This window comes from Cervus canadensis, chromosome 15, assembly GCF_019320065.1.
Source record: "Cervus canadensis isolate Bull #8, Minnesota chromosome 15, ASM1932006v1, whole genome shotgun sequence".
NCBI lineage: Eukaryota > Metazoa > Chordata > Mammalia > Artiodactyla > Cervidae > Cervus > Cervus canadensis.
Genome location: NC_057400.1, coordinates 71,126,450 through 71,142,377, shown reverse-complemented (window position 1 = coordinate 71,142,377; position 15,928 = coordinate 71,126,450). Strand labels below are relative to the sequence as shown.

Here is a 15,928-nt window from a genome sequence, read left to right as displayed (position 1 = left end):
AGTAAAACAGGACAGAGGGAAACAGAATCTAGGACATAGGCGATCCAACACGAGAGAGCAGTGATGTGAGATCCCAGGTGACTTCACACAGATATCCCAGGAAAACAGGCACAGAGCCAGTCCAGGAATCATTAGTATGTAGGGGGTAGGAAGACAAAAGGTTGGCGAAGAGTGTCTCCAAGAAGAAATGGAACAGATGTGGTTTTGTGGATGGTAAATATTTTTGACAGGCATGTGACAAATGTTACAACATTTGGGGGGAAAAATAGCTGTTAGAAAACAGGCAAGTGAATATAGTCAGGAAATTAATTCCACAGAAAAAAAATGAAGAATGTGAAAACAGGGAGACTGGCCAGGGAGCTACTCAACTATGTTGAGCTGTGTGAGATCATGTTTGCTAGAAAAAGCAGAACTGGATTATCCTGAGAAATGTAGAAGTGCTCAGATTTCATTAATATTGAAGAAAAAGAATGAAAGGTGTATAAGGAGGTGGCACAGAGAACTATATGGCTCAGCAATGAACAATACTTGCTTAGTCATAATAAAGTAAACAGTGATTCCGATTTAACAAAAACTGATGCATGTAAAGGGACCAGAAGGAGGGAAATAAAATCCCGGTGGACGAGGAAGTTACGCTTTCACCTCTTGTGCCAAGAGGTCAATGGACGGCGCTAAAAGTTAAATTACCTATTACACTTTTATTACTTTGGTTAAAAACTAAGATAAAAAATTTAAGGCAAAAGAATTTAAGGTAGATCTTCATGCTATAACCATATTATTGAAATTTAACTTAAATGTCAGGACCCTTAAAAAAAGAAAAGGGTACTACTAAGTCAAAAACCTTTCTGAATATACTTGATAATTAGGAACTAGAGATTCAGAAATTTTATAAATAAGAGGTTAATGCTAACAGTATTGGATCCATCATACTTTTTAGGAATCATGGCAGACATGCTTTTAATTAATCAAACTATTGATTTCTTAACTTTTCAACTATTTACTTACATGGTTTAAATGGTTGCTCTTCCTCTTTTCTCGCACTAAGAATAAAAAAAAATTAACTGATGAATTCTGATAAAACTACCATAGAAAAATAAGTCACTAATTATCTGATGGATTACCAATATACACAATGAGTTAAAATTTCATTCTGTTTTCTAAAATAATTTCCAACAAAATATATAATTTAAACCACCCAGCAAAATGAATCCTATAAATAATATCTAAAAACTTAGTTTTACTATTTGACTAATACTAACAGATACTCTGTATTAGGTACAAATCAAAGACTCTCCATTTACAAAAGAAAAGGACAAAGCAAATTAGGCCAGGTGAGATATTTAGCTGATAAAAAAATTTACCAGCTGCACAGTATGTAGTATTTTCTAGTTCTACATGTACTTTAGTCACCAGGATTAACAGATGACAACTCCAAGTTCCAGTTTCTGGTCAAGCACCCGTGTCTCTGGAAGCATCCCGAACCACTTATTGGTCACCTACTCAAACACCCAACTTAAAAAATACAGGTTCTTTACACACTGGAAAGTAATCTATAAATTTTAACATACGTGCTGACCTCACTGAACATACATCGACAGCACATAGAACTGTTTTGCTCCAACAAAGGCCAGAAGAATATAAGCTCAAAGAGGGTCTTAGGCCATACACTTTCCCGTGGCATCACAAGCACGAATTCCTTTAGACTGAGGAGAGACAGGGGCATGGGAGAGTGTTTCTTTTACTCTCTCCACCGTCTCTCTACAGTGTGAGCAGCTCAGGAGTCTGGAAAAGACTGAGAAATACAGTAATCCTAACTAAAAATAATTGCCTCAAGGCAAAGTACACACACTTTAAGAAAATGCAAACTAGAAACCCCAGGAGCTCCCAGGTTGGAGAACATGTGGTACACTCTGGGCCCTGCCCCCATGCCTGGCCCTCTTCCGTCTGGCTGTTCCTGAGACAGACCCTTTGATAAAAACCAGTAATCTAATGAAAATAAAAGAGGAAAAGAACCCTCTATTTTTTACTGTGCTGCATTACTTCAAATATTATAGAACGTTCCCTTCTGGTATTCCTGCTCTCATAAACAACCGAAAAACCTGATCATATATGGCCTTTTAGCAAATAAACTAGGATTTAACATATATTAAGGAAGACAAGCAGGCAAGACAAGCAGGAGTGCAAAAACTTCTGATTCTCATCTTAAAACTAGCAGGACACTGGAGATTCACACAAGGTGTCCCACACTGAGGATAACCTTCTGGAAAATCCCATATGGCAGGCACATTGGTCTGATTACCCTGACCCAGCACTACATCAGGATGAAAGAACTTTGAAGAGCTAAAAGTTCTTATAAGAACTTTTAAAAGAACTTAAAAATTCACATGAATCTGGATGTGAGAGAGGTTCACCCGGTTGAGCACTGTGTAAAATGGTGCCGAAATCACAAGCCTCGACTCCTGTACATAACAACTGATTATGAAGACCTAACTGTGACCTAAACCGTGTCATTCATCTTTAACTCATGTGCTCTTGGAGCGAAAGGAAAAGGACAAAGTAGCATGGAAAAACAGACCACAACTAAATCATGTGGCAAGCTGACTGCTGATAAAGAAATAGCAAAGTGTATAAACAGATGGTCTAGGTGTTTCTCCTCATTAAAACAGTGACACCTAAATGAAAAATGTATCATCACATATTAAAATAAAACATCACATATTAAAATATTATCACATATGAGAAAAAAAATATTTAAACCATTCTCAGTGCTTTTCTGTATCTTCCTATAATACACAAAACAAAAACAGTTTTCAATCTTTTTCTCAGGGTGGGGGAAATACTGTCTTACCGTCAGTTTGAGATTTGCTCAGGAAAATTGTGCTTGCCCTTGGGTGGTCAGAAGGGTTTGATTCCAAAGCTAAGTCTGCACAGGAAAAAGAGAGAAAAAGGTGTGACAATTTAGTTGAGTAGAAAAAGACATGACTTTTAAAACAGCTACATGCTGATTTTAATCAAGTTTAATAGTCTTAAGAAGAGCGTTTAGTAATGACAAGAAGGAAACTGTAGTAAAGGCAACAATACAAAAATTCTATTGGGAAACAGAAAAATTGTAGAAAGTCTCCATATATGTGGAATAAAACCAGGGCTATGTCTTAGGCTTTTTTTTTTTTTAACTTGCACCTAATCTATGCCACTTTTAGGCGAATCATGTATGTGATTCCCCTCCTACGTATTGATTAAAAATTCAGTCACCTCTCTTTAAGCTGATATTACTAGCACATTTCAGGAAGTCTCAAGAAGCAAGTTATGCTGTAGTCAATTACTATCAGATAACAGCTCAATCAAATATGCTATAATCAAATGAGCTGCTTTTGGCAAACGTTCTTCAGACAATCTAATGGCTAATTCCAACTACACTCAACAAACGAACTCATTTAGTTGGCTGCCGTTTATCTAGGTGCTATTCATCATGGCAGATTTAAGAGGATTACAGAAGAGTTCAATGTTCTGATCCATAGGAACACTTCCAGGATAGTGAGTTTTAACTTTGCCCTCTATTTCCAAAGCTAAACTCTCACTTCTTCCTTTCATGCTGCATGATTAATAGAGGGCTTCAGTAAGAGTACTTCCTGGAGCACATCAAAGGGCTGCTGGAAAAAAATTTTGCCCATACCTACATAAAAAAGGTGGGTCTGCTGGCAGTTCACCTTGCACCAAGGTGGGACAGTCTTCTATTTAGGCAGAAATATCAAGCAAGCACAAGCTGCCATGCTGGACAGTAAGGTTGTTGTTTAAAACAAACGTAAAAGCCCTATGGGCAGTTACTTAGTGAAGTCCACCTCAAACCAATTAAACAATGTTTTAAGAAACTGGACCAAGATTTTTAAAGAGCAACAGTTAAGGCAGTATTTCCCAAATCACATAATAATTGGCCTATTTTTAAAGGGGACTTTGGTGGTCAATGTGATTTACACATTATCGCTGAGAATCAAAAGAATATATACATTGATATATTAAAAACTAACCATGTGTTCCCCATCCCGTATGGCAAAAACTACTACAATATTGTAAAGTAATTAGCCTCCAACTAATAAAAATAAATGAAAAAAATAAATAAATAAAAACTAACCAGTCCCATAGTGAATTCTGTCTGACCCAGCATTTCACAAATGTTATCTACCTAGAATCCTTTTCTTCCCCAAAGAAAGAATTTTGCATGAACAGTAATTTGGGACTTCCTGGTTTAATGGGAATTTAATTGTTACTGCCAGCACTAGAAATTTACATAGCTAAACCGACTGCTTTGTTCTTCGTGAAAATTCCTTCACTGCATTTGGAGTTTATTAAGCTGTTTTTGGAGAAAATATTCTACTCAACAGTTTTATGTAAAAGACCCATAAAATTATTTTAAAGTTTTTTCCCCCCTACATATTTGAAAAGTGGGACACTGGGAAAATAAATTATTTCAGCTATACACAAAGTTGACAGGCACAGACTTTCGACCTAAGGCTTCTGAAAGGATTCATGACTACTTACCTGTACCAGAAAGTAAACAGACTACACTGGAATCTAAAAAATAAGCAGAAATGCTTGCAAAGTAGCCATATGGAATGGTAAAATTTAACAAGAGTCAATGGAAGTCCAGGAAAAATAAGTGTCGGGATCAAAGAGAAGCAAGCTTTAACACACACACACACACACACACACACACACACCCACACACCCCTGCCAAACCAGGGTGTGTTACAGGTATGCTATGATGTGCTACTACGGATCTATATACAGAAAGCAAGAAGGCTGGGATAAAAGAAATGACAACATGCAGGAAAACAGTAAACTTGCCCAAGTGATCAGAAAAGAGCTGGCACTCCCCCTACCCTACCCTAGAGGTTTCAAGGGTGGGCACATGACCCAGAACTGACTGATAGATCACAGCTTTCCTGGAACTTCCCAAGAAGCAGAAGAAGGCAGAGCGGTACCCTAGGACCCTTAGCTAGTCTGGGGCTGCTGGACACTCCTCTTGCCATCATGAGGGGAAAGGCTTTTCAGGAGAGATCAATAGAGGACAGCATAACTGAGATAGGCTGTGAGGTCATTGAACTCCTGGGTCAAGTACTGCTTAATTTACTCATTCAACTCCAGGTATATAAAAGTCAATATATATATTTTTTAATTTAAGCTATTCTGAGACATTTTCTCAAACTTGCAACTGAAAGAGACCTGGTTAACCAGCAGTACTGATGATCGCAATGAAGGTGGGGAAAGGTAAAAGTCACTTGCTCATTCCTTTAACAAATGTCATGAACAAAAATTTGCATGAGCCAAAATGACCCTATTTAAAAATTAACCCACAGACTTACAACCCTTACTTTTAGTTGTTTTCCTTATACGTTAGAAAAAGCTCTAATTAGTGTATAATTTATGTCTTCTTGTTACTAACAACCCTTCTACATCTGACTGTTGCATATTTACTGTTTAATGAATACACAACAGCCCATCAAGCGTTATTCCTGTGCTGGACTTAGCCAATCCCCTATTGCTGGGGTTTAGGTACTTACAACGTTCTATTCTTTGATGAGGAAACTTTTCATCTATTGTTATACAGCTTTTTAAATAAATAATGGATTTATCTCCTTAGCAAAGATCTTCAAAAGTGGGATGTCTAAGCCAAAAGGTGAGATCATTTTCATGGCTCAAGGTACAGTGCTAAACTGCTTCCTGAAGAAGGTGGGGCCACATTAATGTATAATATTACCAATCATGACAGTTTTAGTTCTGACCCCTGCTCTGTACAGTTGAGAGGCGTGGGGGAAGTCCTACTAATATAAATAAGGAACAGCACTGTAGATCTAATCTGTATTTCTTTCGATTACAGAGTTTTTACTACTTTTCCGTAACTATCAGCATCATTTCCACTTTGGTGAGCTGCCTATCATTCATACATACTAAACATACCAGGGCCTTACTGCTGTCAATTTGCATGAGGTTTTCAGAAAATATTAATCTTCTGTTTACAGCCTATATAACAATTTTCTATACAACTTGCACTTTTTGCCAGTGAAAACTACATCACTATTTTATAATAGACTTGACAGGTAAGCCATTAGACAGTAAACTCACACATACACACAATATTTCTGCACACTCCATTAACTGTTTTGCCAAGAGTCTAAGGAGACGATGAAAAAAATCTACCGTACTCTTCACTGTCACAAAGGTAAGACTGTCAACTCTGAAGCAAAGCATTACCACCCACACTTCCCCTCATCCCCTCTCCCACAAGCACACACAGTAATGTTAGAGGTATTTTGAGAAATTACTGTGCATTTTATATGTGAATTCTTCCTAAAATTACTTATCTAGCAATCTTTAAGAATGTTTTAACCCAGGATAAATATTCTTGAGCTTATGATTAGGGGTTATCATTAAAGTTATATTTTAAGACCCATCACTTTTATATTACCAATTTAAATTGCAACTTATTTGACAGCATGATAGACTTATGTGGAAAAAGTATGACTAAAAAAATTTAAGTTCGGGTCTTAATATAAACACTCCCAGGAGGAAACCTGTAAAATACCAGGTCACTGAACATTACTTTTCCTCCAACCTAACATTCTATCAATCATGAGATCCATCTCAATTGCAGATGTTAAAAATATGAAAATAAAGGCAACTTAGGACAAACAAGATGCATTACTGAAGCCTAAAAGTGTTAAAATTATGCTGTCAAACTGTCAATAAATGATTTTTCCCTGTCAAAATATCAGAGAGAGGGTAGTGACCAAGAAATCATCTGACAGGAGGAGACTAATGCCAACATACTGACTTCAGTTCAGTTCAGTTCAGTCGAGTCCGACTCTTTGCGACCCCATGAATCGCAGCATGCCAGGCCTCCCTGTCCATCACCAACTCCCGGAGTCCACCCAAACCCATGTCCATTGTGCCGGTGATTCCATCCAACCATCTCATCCTCTGTCGTCCCCTTCTCTGCCTGCCCTCAATCTTTCCCAGCATCAGGGTCTTTTCAAATGAGTCAGCTCTCTGTATCAGGTGGCCAGAGTATTGGAGTTTCACCTTCAACATCAGTCCTTTCAATGAACACCCGGGACTCATCCCCTTTAGGAAGGACTGGCTGGATCTCCTTGCAGTTCAAGGGACTCTCAGGAGGCTTCTCCAACACCACAGTTCAAAAGCATCAATTCTTTGGCGCTCAGCTTTCTGTATAGTCCAACTCTCACATCCATACATGACCACTGAAAAATCATGGCCTTGACTAGATGGACCTTTGTTGGCAAAGTAATGTCTCTGCTTTTTAGTATGCTGTCTAGGTTGGTCATAACTTTTCTTCTAAGGAGCAAGCGTCTTTTAATTTCATGGCTGCAATCACCATCCGCAGTGATTTTGGAGCCCAGAAAAATAAAGTCAGCCACTGTTTCCACATCTATTTGCCATGAAGTGATGGGACTGTATGCAATGATCTTAGTTTTCTGAATGTTGAGCTTTAAGCCAACTTTTTCACTCTCCTCTTTCACTTTCACCTTCATCAAGAGGCTCTTTAGTTCTTCTTCACTTCATATATTGCAATTAAACAGGACTGTCAGCACTTTCTGGGCCAACTTCTGGGCTCCAGTTTACTTAAAGGTTTACTCCATTTACTGAACTGCCCTATCACCCCTAGTAGTACAGTATATTAGTTTTACGGCTAATAACACATTTCATGTCTTACAGTCATCCGGTGATTTCATCTGAGTCCACACTTTACACCCTAGCCAAGCGGTTCTTGCCAGCAGATGCTGACCTGGGCTGTCTCACCAGAGGGCACACAGCATGCTCCTGCAACCCCCTCAACTGACCTGCTTCCCCAGTTTCTGACCAACCTGGCTTCCAAACTGCTTCTCAACTTGCCTCTAACTTGGTTCTCAGTCCTGCCTTACCTTAATCCTCAATCAAATGCTGTAATGATGATGACCAAGAGATGATATACAGGTAAGTATACCTGGCTTTATGTATTTCTAAAGAGTACTTAGCTCGGGCTTCTTGGACTTTTAAGAACCTTTCTGGGTTGCAAGCTACGGTGATTTCATTTCACATCATACAATGTTACTGTTTTAACTCTTCAAGTTTTATTACTTTAATACCCTAAAAATAAACAATTTTTCTAAAAGGGGCGAGAAAAAAGGTAGTATTTCAAAGCAGAGCACAAAATGACATCAATAAATTTTATCCCTATATGTCATGTATATGGAATTTACAGTCCTGATCTATCAAGGTTTTAAAAATGAGTAAAACCTTGGACAATTCTATACCTCAGAGAAGAATCCCTACACTGCCTAACTCAGAACATGATAAGAATCAAATGAAATTCAAGAGCAATCCATACACTATAGCTTCACTGAGTTACACAAGCCCCTTCACCATGACAAGGCTGCAATCCATGAGGGGATATACTATATAAAGCATAATAAATGACACATCACAGCTTTCACAAATTAACTCAAAAGCCAAAAGTGAACATTTAGCATTTCATAGGAAAATTGATGTCCACTTATCACCCTCAGCCAAATAACATCTTAAATAAATAGTGCTTTGTTGTTGTTCAGTCACTAAGTTGTGTCTGACTTTGCAACTCCATGGACTGCAGCACGCCAGGCTTCCCAGTCCTACACGATTCTGTTTGTGCAAACTCATGTCATTGAGTCAGGCCACCCACTAAAGGAAAGAGGATAAGAGTACCCAAGGGCAAGCATTTCTCCTAGTGTTCTTCCTTTTTCTTCTTTAATAAGCAAATACATATCATTTCTCCTGCTTCTGTCATGGAGATTAGTGTATATTTTCTCCCCATTTTTTTTCAGGTTAACATCCCCTGGAGATGAAGTCATTAACAGTGGAGAGAGCTCCTTCACAGCTCCCTAATTCTTCAGTGTCTGGATGTGCTAGTTTACCAGTCCCTTACTGGACATCTGAATTATTTCCAGTATTTTGCTACTGAAGATAATGCAACATATGCAGCCTATACCTTCAGAATAAATTCCTTTAGTAGGATCTCTGGATTAAGTGAGACTGTGCAAACTTCCCCTTCAAGGGTTGACCAATTTCCCATTTTTACCAGCAATATATGAATGTAACTTTCCTCAGTATCACCAAAGAATGCAGCGCCAAGTTTCTGAATTTTCTCCCAACACAAGCTACAGTAGCTGTATTTTCATTTCTCTTATGTGTGAGGATACGCTTAAAAGCCATCTGCATTTCTTTTTCTGTGACTTATCCCATTCATATTGTTGTTAGCCTACTTTTAGATTCGCTCAGTTTCTTCAAGTCAGCCTATTTTAGGCCGTTATTAATGTTGCTTTTTTGTTCAAACCACTGCTGGCTCTCAGCTGAGTGACTACACCAGCCTCCTAGCTTGTCTCCCTGCTTCATTCTGCCCCTGCCCACGTGAGAGTAGCTCGTCTGATCTCCCTCCCCTCTCCCCACGTCTCCTTCCCCTTCTTTAAGAATTATCACCATTCCCTTGCATATAACCTTTCAATGGTTTCCCATTACAATTAGACTAAAATCCGTATTTTTTCTTGTCAAGGTCTACTAGACACAAGGCCTTAACCCCCTGATATTCCCCCTGGCATTCTTTCACTCAGCTGCAGCCACCCTCTTTCTGTCCTCGTCCTACACCGAGCATATTTCCTTCTGAGGACCTCACACAGCTCCCCCTCACTCCTAGGATGCTCACTGTCACTTAAGGAGACCACCCCCAGTAACACTGCCCCCTCCCCAGTCCATGACCATCATTTTCTTTCTTCTCAGTGTCTCGCTACTTGACATTATTCCTGTGTCAACAGGCCCCAGGTACCTCTAGGAAGTAAAGACCAGAGTTAGGGTTTGGGTTTTGTCAGTATAACCTCTGTTTGTCCTGCCCCTAAATGGTGCCCAATAATCATCCATTTCAGTGTACCCCAAATCATTTATGCTTCTCCCAATTTTCCTTCATCATCTAAGATTTCTTCTAATGCTGTCCTTTGATGTGTCTGTCACCCAAGACCAGCATTAATTTCAGATCTCTTCGAGTGGTAGTTTAGTTACTCAGACTCAAAGACACCGACAGGTTACCAAGACCCACAAAAGCCTAAGAGAGGAAATCTACTGTTCAGTGAAAAATCAATGGTAACTTTAATTTGGGGAAAGAACATTTAATGTTAAAATACCTTAACTACAAAATGACTCACCCTATGAATTTAATTAAGTCCTAAGACAAAGCCATAAGACCAGAATTCTACAGGGAAGTACGATACATCACTTTTTATGTCTGTGCCCAGATTAAAGCAATATGATGAGATTATAAAAGACAACCATAAAGGGTGGGTAAATGAATGATGCTCCAACCATTAAACAGGTGGTAAAAAGCAGACTGCACAGCTACATGCAGCTGCGTGGAAATACATCCTGGAGCACGCTTCAGGTGTCAGCATGGTTCCAGGAGCTTCCCGTCTTCACTTTACAAGAGAATGTTACAACGTGGCACACAAACAACAATCTCATACAATAAACACAACATTCTGTTTATTCGTATACAAAAGGTTCAGGAAGAACCAACACCAAAATATTAATGAAAATTCTGGATATTCTGAGTATGAGTGAATGACTTTTTAGTATTTTGCAAATCTTTTACCTCAAATGTTTACTGTTATCAAAAAAGTAAAAAAAAAAAAAAAAGTGTTTATAATAGCTACTGAAAGGAAGAAAAACCTGTTGCTCAGAGGTTTTCCCCCATTACATTGTCAATTCCTTCCCTACCCACTCCTTGGAGGATGGAAGGAAGGAATCACTTGAGAGAGCAGCTTGCACCAGAGAAGAAGCAAAGTTCCTAAGAGGAGAACATAAAGGCTGTTTGAAAAGCTGATGCATAATAATAAAATCAGATAATAGGACCTTAGCATCTTATTTTCTATTATTGACACTAACATCAGTTACGTTAGATACACTGTTAAAGGCAAGATAGCGACAAAATTCTTTTGAGTCTATCTGATATTTATACTAGGTTCTTAGGAGTTAACGGAAACAGCTTGAAGAAATCATGTCCTTCTCAAAGGTTTCTGAAGAAAAAAACACAGCATCATTTATGTTTGGTTTTGTCTAAGTAACCAAATAATTCTTCATTGCAGAAAAGCCAAAATGTTTTATATCAATGCAGGTATTTCTCAGTTTCCAGGGAAACTGATATAAAATTGTCTGAAATAAAAACATTAAGAGCAAACTTCCAATGTGCTTGCACTTTACATTCGTGTTCTGACCTCGTATCTATGGAAACTTAATAATAGGCAAATGCTGAAATTGAGGTTTCTCTCATCACTTTATCGAATGCCAAAAAAGAGAGACAAATTTAAGTAAAATTTTAACAATCATGTCAAACATAAAAAGGTAAATTCTGTGCTCATGAACTCTCTTTTTCTAGTTCCCGACTCAGCACTCCCCCTCACTAAATGCTTCGTACCTTACCTGCCCGCTTACCGGTTTCTCCTAACGTCCCTCTGTCCAGGGCATTCTTGGCTTCAGTTCGAGTCAGCAGAACAAACTCTTTAAAATATACCAACATGTTTACCTGACTGGTAAATTGAGGCTATTTCACGATTTCTTTTATTCCTATCCATTGTAATAAATGTACAGACACAGAATGGAGAGATATGTGTTGCTTCTGAGTTGTGAACAATAAACTCAAATGGAAATAACCAAACTGAAGTTGAGTTAGGCCTATCTTATGGATAAATTATAAAATAAAAAGTGCATTCCAAACTTTTTTTAAGCACCCAACAACTGAATTTGGTGTATCTACCATTCTCAAGTCTGTCTGTTCTGTTCATTCAGTAGCTATGTTACACAGTTATTTCAGAGCTCTAAGTCTTGGCTTCTTCATTGGCATCACAGGGAGAATATTCACAGGCCTTATTTATAGATGGAAGGGTCAGGTGAAATACACCCGAAAATACGTTGTAAATCGTAAAAGAATCATACAAAAGTCCAACTTTGGTCTCCCTACACTAGCCTACTACTGTTTTTTAAAATCACTTAGAGGCTTACCTTATAGCAACAAGCTGAGCAGTTTTCACAGGTATGCACAAGCTTTGTTGTTAAAGCTACAATTAATTTACATAATTTGTTCTTTCACAGTATCTGACTATTCTGAAAAGGGAGTACTTTCCACTTACAAAGCCATGTCCATCATATGGGTGAGTTCACAGGCTTACCTATTCTAACTTTGAAAGCAATTAAGTAAACCCAAATAAAATTTAAATAGAAGGGCTATAAGACATTTCCTCTACGAAATAAAGAAATACTCTCTGGCATTTAAATGAAACAAGTGGGCCAGTGGGGCTTTAACATCTTCACGGCACAATGTTTTCTACTTTAAAGAACACAGTCTTTATTAATGAGCCACAGTGTCATCCAGAATCTTTTTTTTTAAAACCTAGAGCCGTCCAGTTTCAAAATTCTAGAGGAAAAAAAAAAATCAAACATTTCCTCTCCTCTCTCTCCTCTTCTCCATGACAACCCACCCCCACCCCCAGCCACTTCGTCTTCAGAATTTTACCCGAACATTCTAAAAGTTGAACAGGATTCCACGGGCAGGAGGGGGTTGGAAGGAGAGGTAGCCATGGAGACAACTTTCCTGCAGGATCTGCCATCTTAACTGCCACATCTTTGTATTACAAATTAAAGTCTGAATTTCTTTTTTCTCCTTTGAAACTTTTGACCAACAGTCTCAGGAACCACCCCCAATCCTCCCTTAGAAGAGGCAACACGCAAGTGAAGTTGGTTAAAGCTGGGGAGCTGAAGACATTTTTGTGTCAAAGTGGGAATCTTAATCAGAGCTCCGTGGGATCGTCTTTGGGTAAAAACAACAACAACAACAACAAAACTATTCCCTGCAGCCGTTGCAGTAACGTTTCACACCGTTCAGTTATTTTAAGACCCCCTCTAACCTTTTTCTTTCTTATCGTTTTCAAATTATAGTTAGAATAAGGTCGCTTCAATCAGGACAACTCTAGACAGAATATTACTTAACGCCACACTAACTCTGTCGATATCAGTTTTGATTTTAAATAACAAACCCTAAAATCTGTCTTAATTGTCCAGAGTATCAACTATCCTAACGAGTGGAAGTGTATCTAGATCCTTACCTCGTTCCTTCTCTTAGGTACCATCTGAATAGGTAAGGATAGGAAGATGGGATGGATATCGCCGAAGTTGGGAGTATTTAAGTTTTCATTGAGAAAAGAGAGAATACATCAGAAAGTCTTTACAAAGTCCCACAAGATGTTAAATAGAATCACGAACAGGAGCCACAGACTTGAGGGTCTTGGGTCGGGTTGCGAAAAGGGAATGGGGAAGAATTGGGCGTTCGGGTAGAGAAGAGGGAGAAAGACTGGCCGGACGCGACGGAGAAAGAATAAGGGGTGGGGACGCCAGGCAGGGCCAGCCTCCGTCCTTGGTGCCCAGCCCCGAGAGAGCCAACTCCAGGCAGGAAGGAGCCCTAGGCGGCGGCTTCCTCCCGGGGGACCTGGGGGTCGGCGGAGGCCAGAGGTAAGCCCGAGAGCAGACGGCGCCAGCCCCGCGAGGGGCGAGGCGCGCCGGCCGCTTCCTTACCTTCGGGCATCTCCCGGTCGCTGATGTGCTGCAGGTGGTGGCCTTCACCAGCTCCGAAATCCAACTCGGTGGGTTCCACGGCAGCCGGCGCCGGTGCTACGGCCACCGCGTCTCCGGCCGCCGCCTCGTAGACCTCAAACTCGTAGTCTGGCTCCGCAGGCCCCGCGCGCCGGCCCAACTTGGGGCTGGCATTGGGGGACACGCAACAGGTCAGCGTGTTCCCCATGGGGCGCCTCCGCTCCTCGCCGCCGTCGCCTCCGCTCGGCCCCGGACTCCGCCAAGCTCAGAGACCGCCCCCTCCCCCAACAATGGCGTGGCGGGCACCGGCAGACCCGGGCTATGCCGGGGCTGCGCCGCACATGTAGACGCACCCCCGCTGTCTCGCCGCCGCCGCCTCCCCGGAGTCAACTAGTCAGTGAAGGCGGCGACCAGCCCGGCTTATTTAAAAGGGGTGGGGACCCGACAAGCGCTGAGACGCACAGCCACTGCCGGGAGAGAGAGCGGTCGGAGCTCCTCCTCCTTCCGCCGCCGCCTCCCGACTGAAAGCCGCTGGCCAGGCTTGCCCTTGCCAACCAGAACGCGTCCTTCAGTCACCTAGTTACGACGGACCAATCACACACAGAGTTTCCTCCCAGCGCCCGCCTCACACACCAGGCACGTGACTCACAATGCCCCGCCCCCACCCCGCGACTGCTCCGCCCCTCAAGTGGCGCGCCCCGGACTCCTGTTTCCATTCCTCGTGCGGCACTCGGAGCTTTCCGTGTCCTTCAGGAAGCATTGCGGGAGTTTGTGAATCGAAGCTAGAGAGTCAGTGGACTCTATAGAAGGCTTGTTAGTAAAGAGTCAGTTCCGTTAAGCAACTCGGTTTCACCGGGTCTAACAGCATTCCTCAACGAACTTAGTTACACCCGAATTGTTGACAGTTTTTTGTAACTAAATGCTCCTCTCAAATTGACTTCGAAGGAGTGTTAGTTTCCGCCTTCAGTTTAACCATAGCAACCCCCCCGGGTCCTCAATAAAGAGCTGTGTCCGTGTCTTGAATGAGACTCGAGGACACGTCACCCCTCCGCTTCCTCATTGGTAAATTAGGGACCGAACGCCTCCCTCCCAACTCGGAAACGCTGGGATTCAGCAACTCGATTTTCTCGCTGTTTCTCTCTTCCACGGCACGAGTCTCCAGGTTTCCCTACTTTCACCGGTCACATAAAGCATAAAGCACGATTTTCTCATACAAAACTGAAGAGTCGCAAAGTGAAGTACCGCGGTTTTGATTTAATGAAGGTGATGGTAAAGATATGTTCCCAAGGTCACATGATTGCTCAGGGGTATGGCCAGGATTTGGTCTCCGATTGTTTGGATCCGCAAAGGCACCTTATTGTGATTATAAGAAAATAAAGGTAGAAGTCAAATTTGACTGGAAGTGGCATAGGATTTTCTCTAAGGGAGAACAACTTTTTTGAAGTGGATTTTAAAATTCTTTCCCTTCGTTCAACATTGGTTAGTCCCTCCTACTTTCTAGGCACTGTGTTCCTGCAATAGCCCTGCCCTCGATGAGCTCCGTCAGGCACATGAGAAAACAAAGGCTTAGAAAGTCCAGTTGTCTGAGGTCACTCACACTGCTGCCAAGTACTTGAACCTGAAATTCAAACCTAGATCTGTCTAACCCCAAAGTAGGTTCTGGGGTAAAGAGCTTGATTTTTTTTTCCCCCAGAAACATGAAAGCCTTTGAATGTTGTGACGTTAAGGAGTCACAATCAGGTGGTTTCTAGCGAGGTCACTCTGGACAATAAGGAGGATTGATGGAAGAAACAAGAGCAATGAAGAGACTTTATATTCATCTAAGAGCGGAGTGAGAGTTTAAACTGAAGGCAGTGGCAGAGACTGGTGTGGTGGGAAAGGATTTGAGGTCATTTGGTGACTAGATACGGAGCAAGAGGGGGAAAAGAGAGGCAAAAATAGCTGCTAGGGTTCTGACTTAGGGAACTAGGGAGAGCACAGTGACTTTTTCCTAGACAGTGCAGAAAGAGGAAGAGGTTTGAGGAGGAAGATCATTTGGGGCTCTGTTAATGACAGCATGGAATTAGAGCTCTCCAGTTGAAAGTTAGATGTAAACTTCTGTAGGCCAAGTCCATTTTGTGATATCACATCTTATGTTTTTGAAAATAACACATACTAAATCAATTTTAAAATGTAGTTGGGGAAATCCCCTAACGCTGTGCTGACAATTAAGACTATAATATTTTTCATGGAGCAAATTGGAATCTATGGTTTTAGTAAATGACATGTCCTA

The 15,928-nt window shown here is 40.9% G+C and overlaps 1 protein-coding gene across 2 annotated transcripts; it reads right to left on the bottom strand.

The window, feature by feature from the left end:
- Nucleotides 1–765: 765 nt before the first annotated feature.
- On the bottom strand, nt 766–14,001 carry LOC122453546 (cyclin-Y-like protein 1). Of its 2 annotated transcripts, none has more exons than XM_043487501.1 (3): nt 13,639–14,001; nt 2,849–2,923; nt 766–1,792 (listed from the first exon to the last, which is right to left on the bottom strand). In XM_043487501.1, exons 1-3 carry the CDS (start codon nt 13,862–13,864, stop codon nt 1,656–1,658), a joined length of 438 nt encoding a protein of 145 aa, XP_043343436.1. In that variant the 5' UTR covers nt 13,865–14,001; the 3' UTR covers nt 766–1,655. The 2 variants fall into 2 exon arrangements, with proteins under 2 accessions (XP_043343436.1, XP_043343437.1); XM_043487502.1 differs by having other exon boundaries at nt 766–1,040.
- Between the last annotated feature and the right edge of the window lie 1,927 nt (nt 14,002–15,928).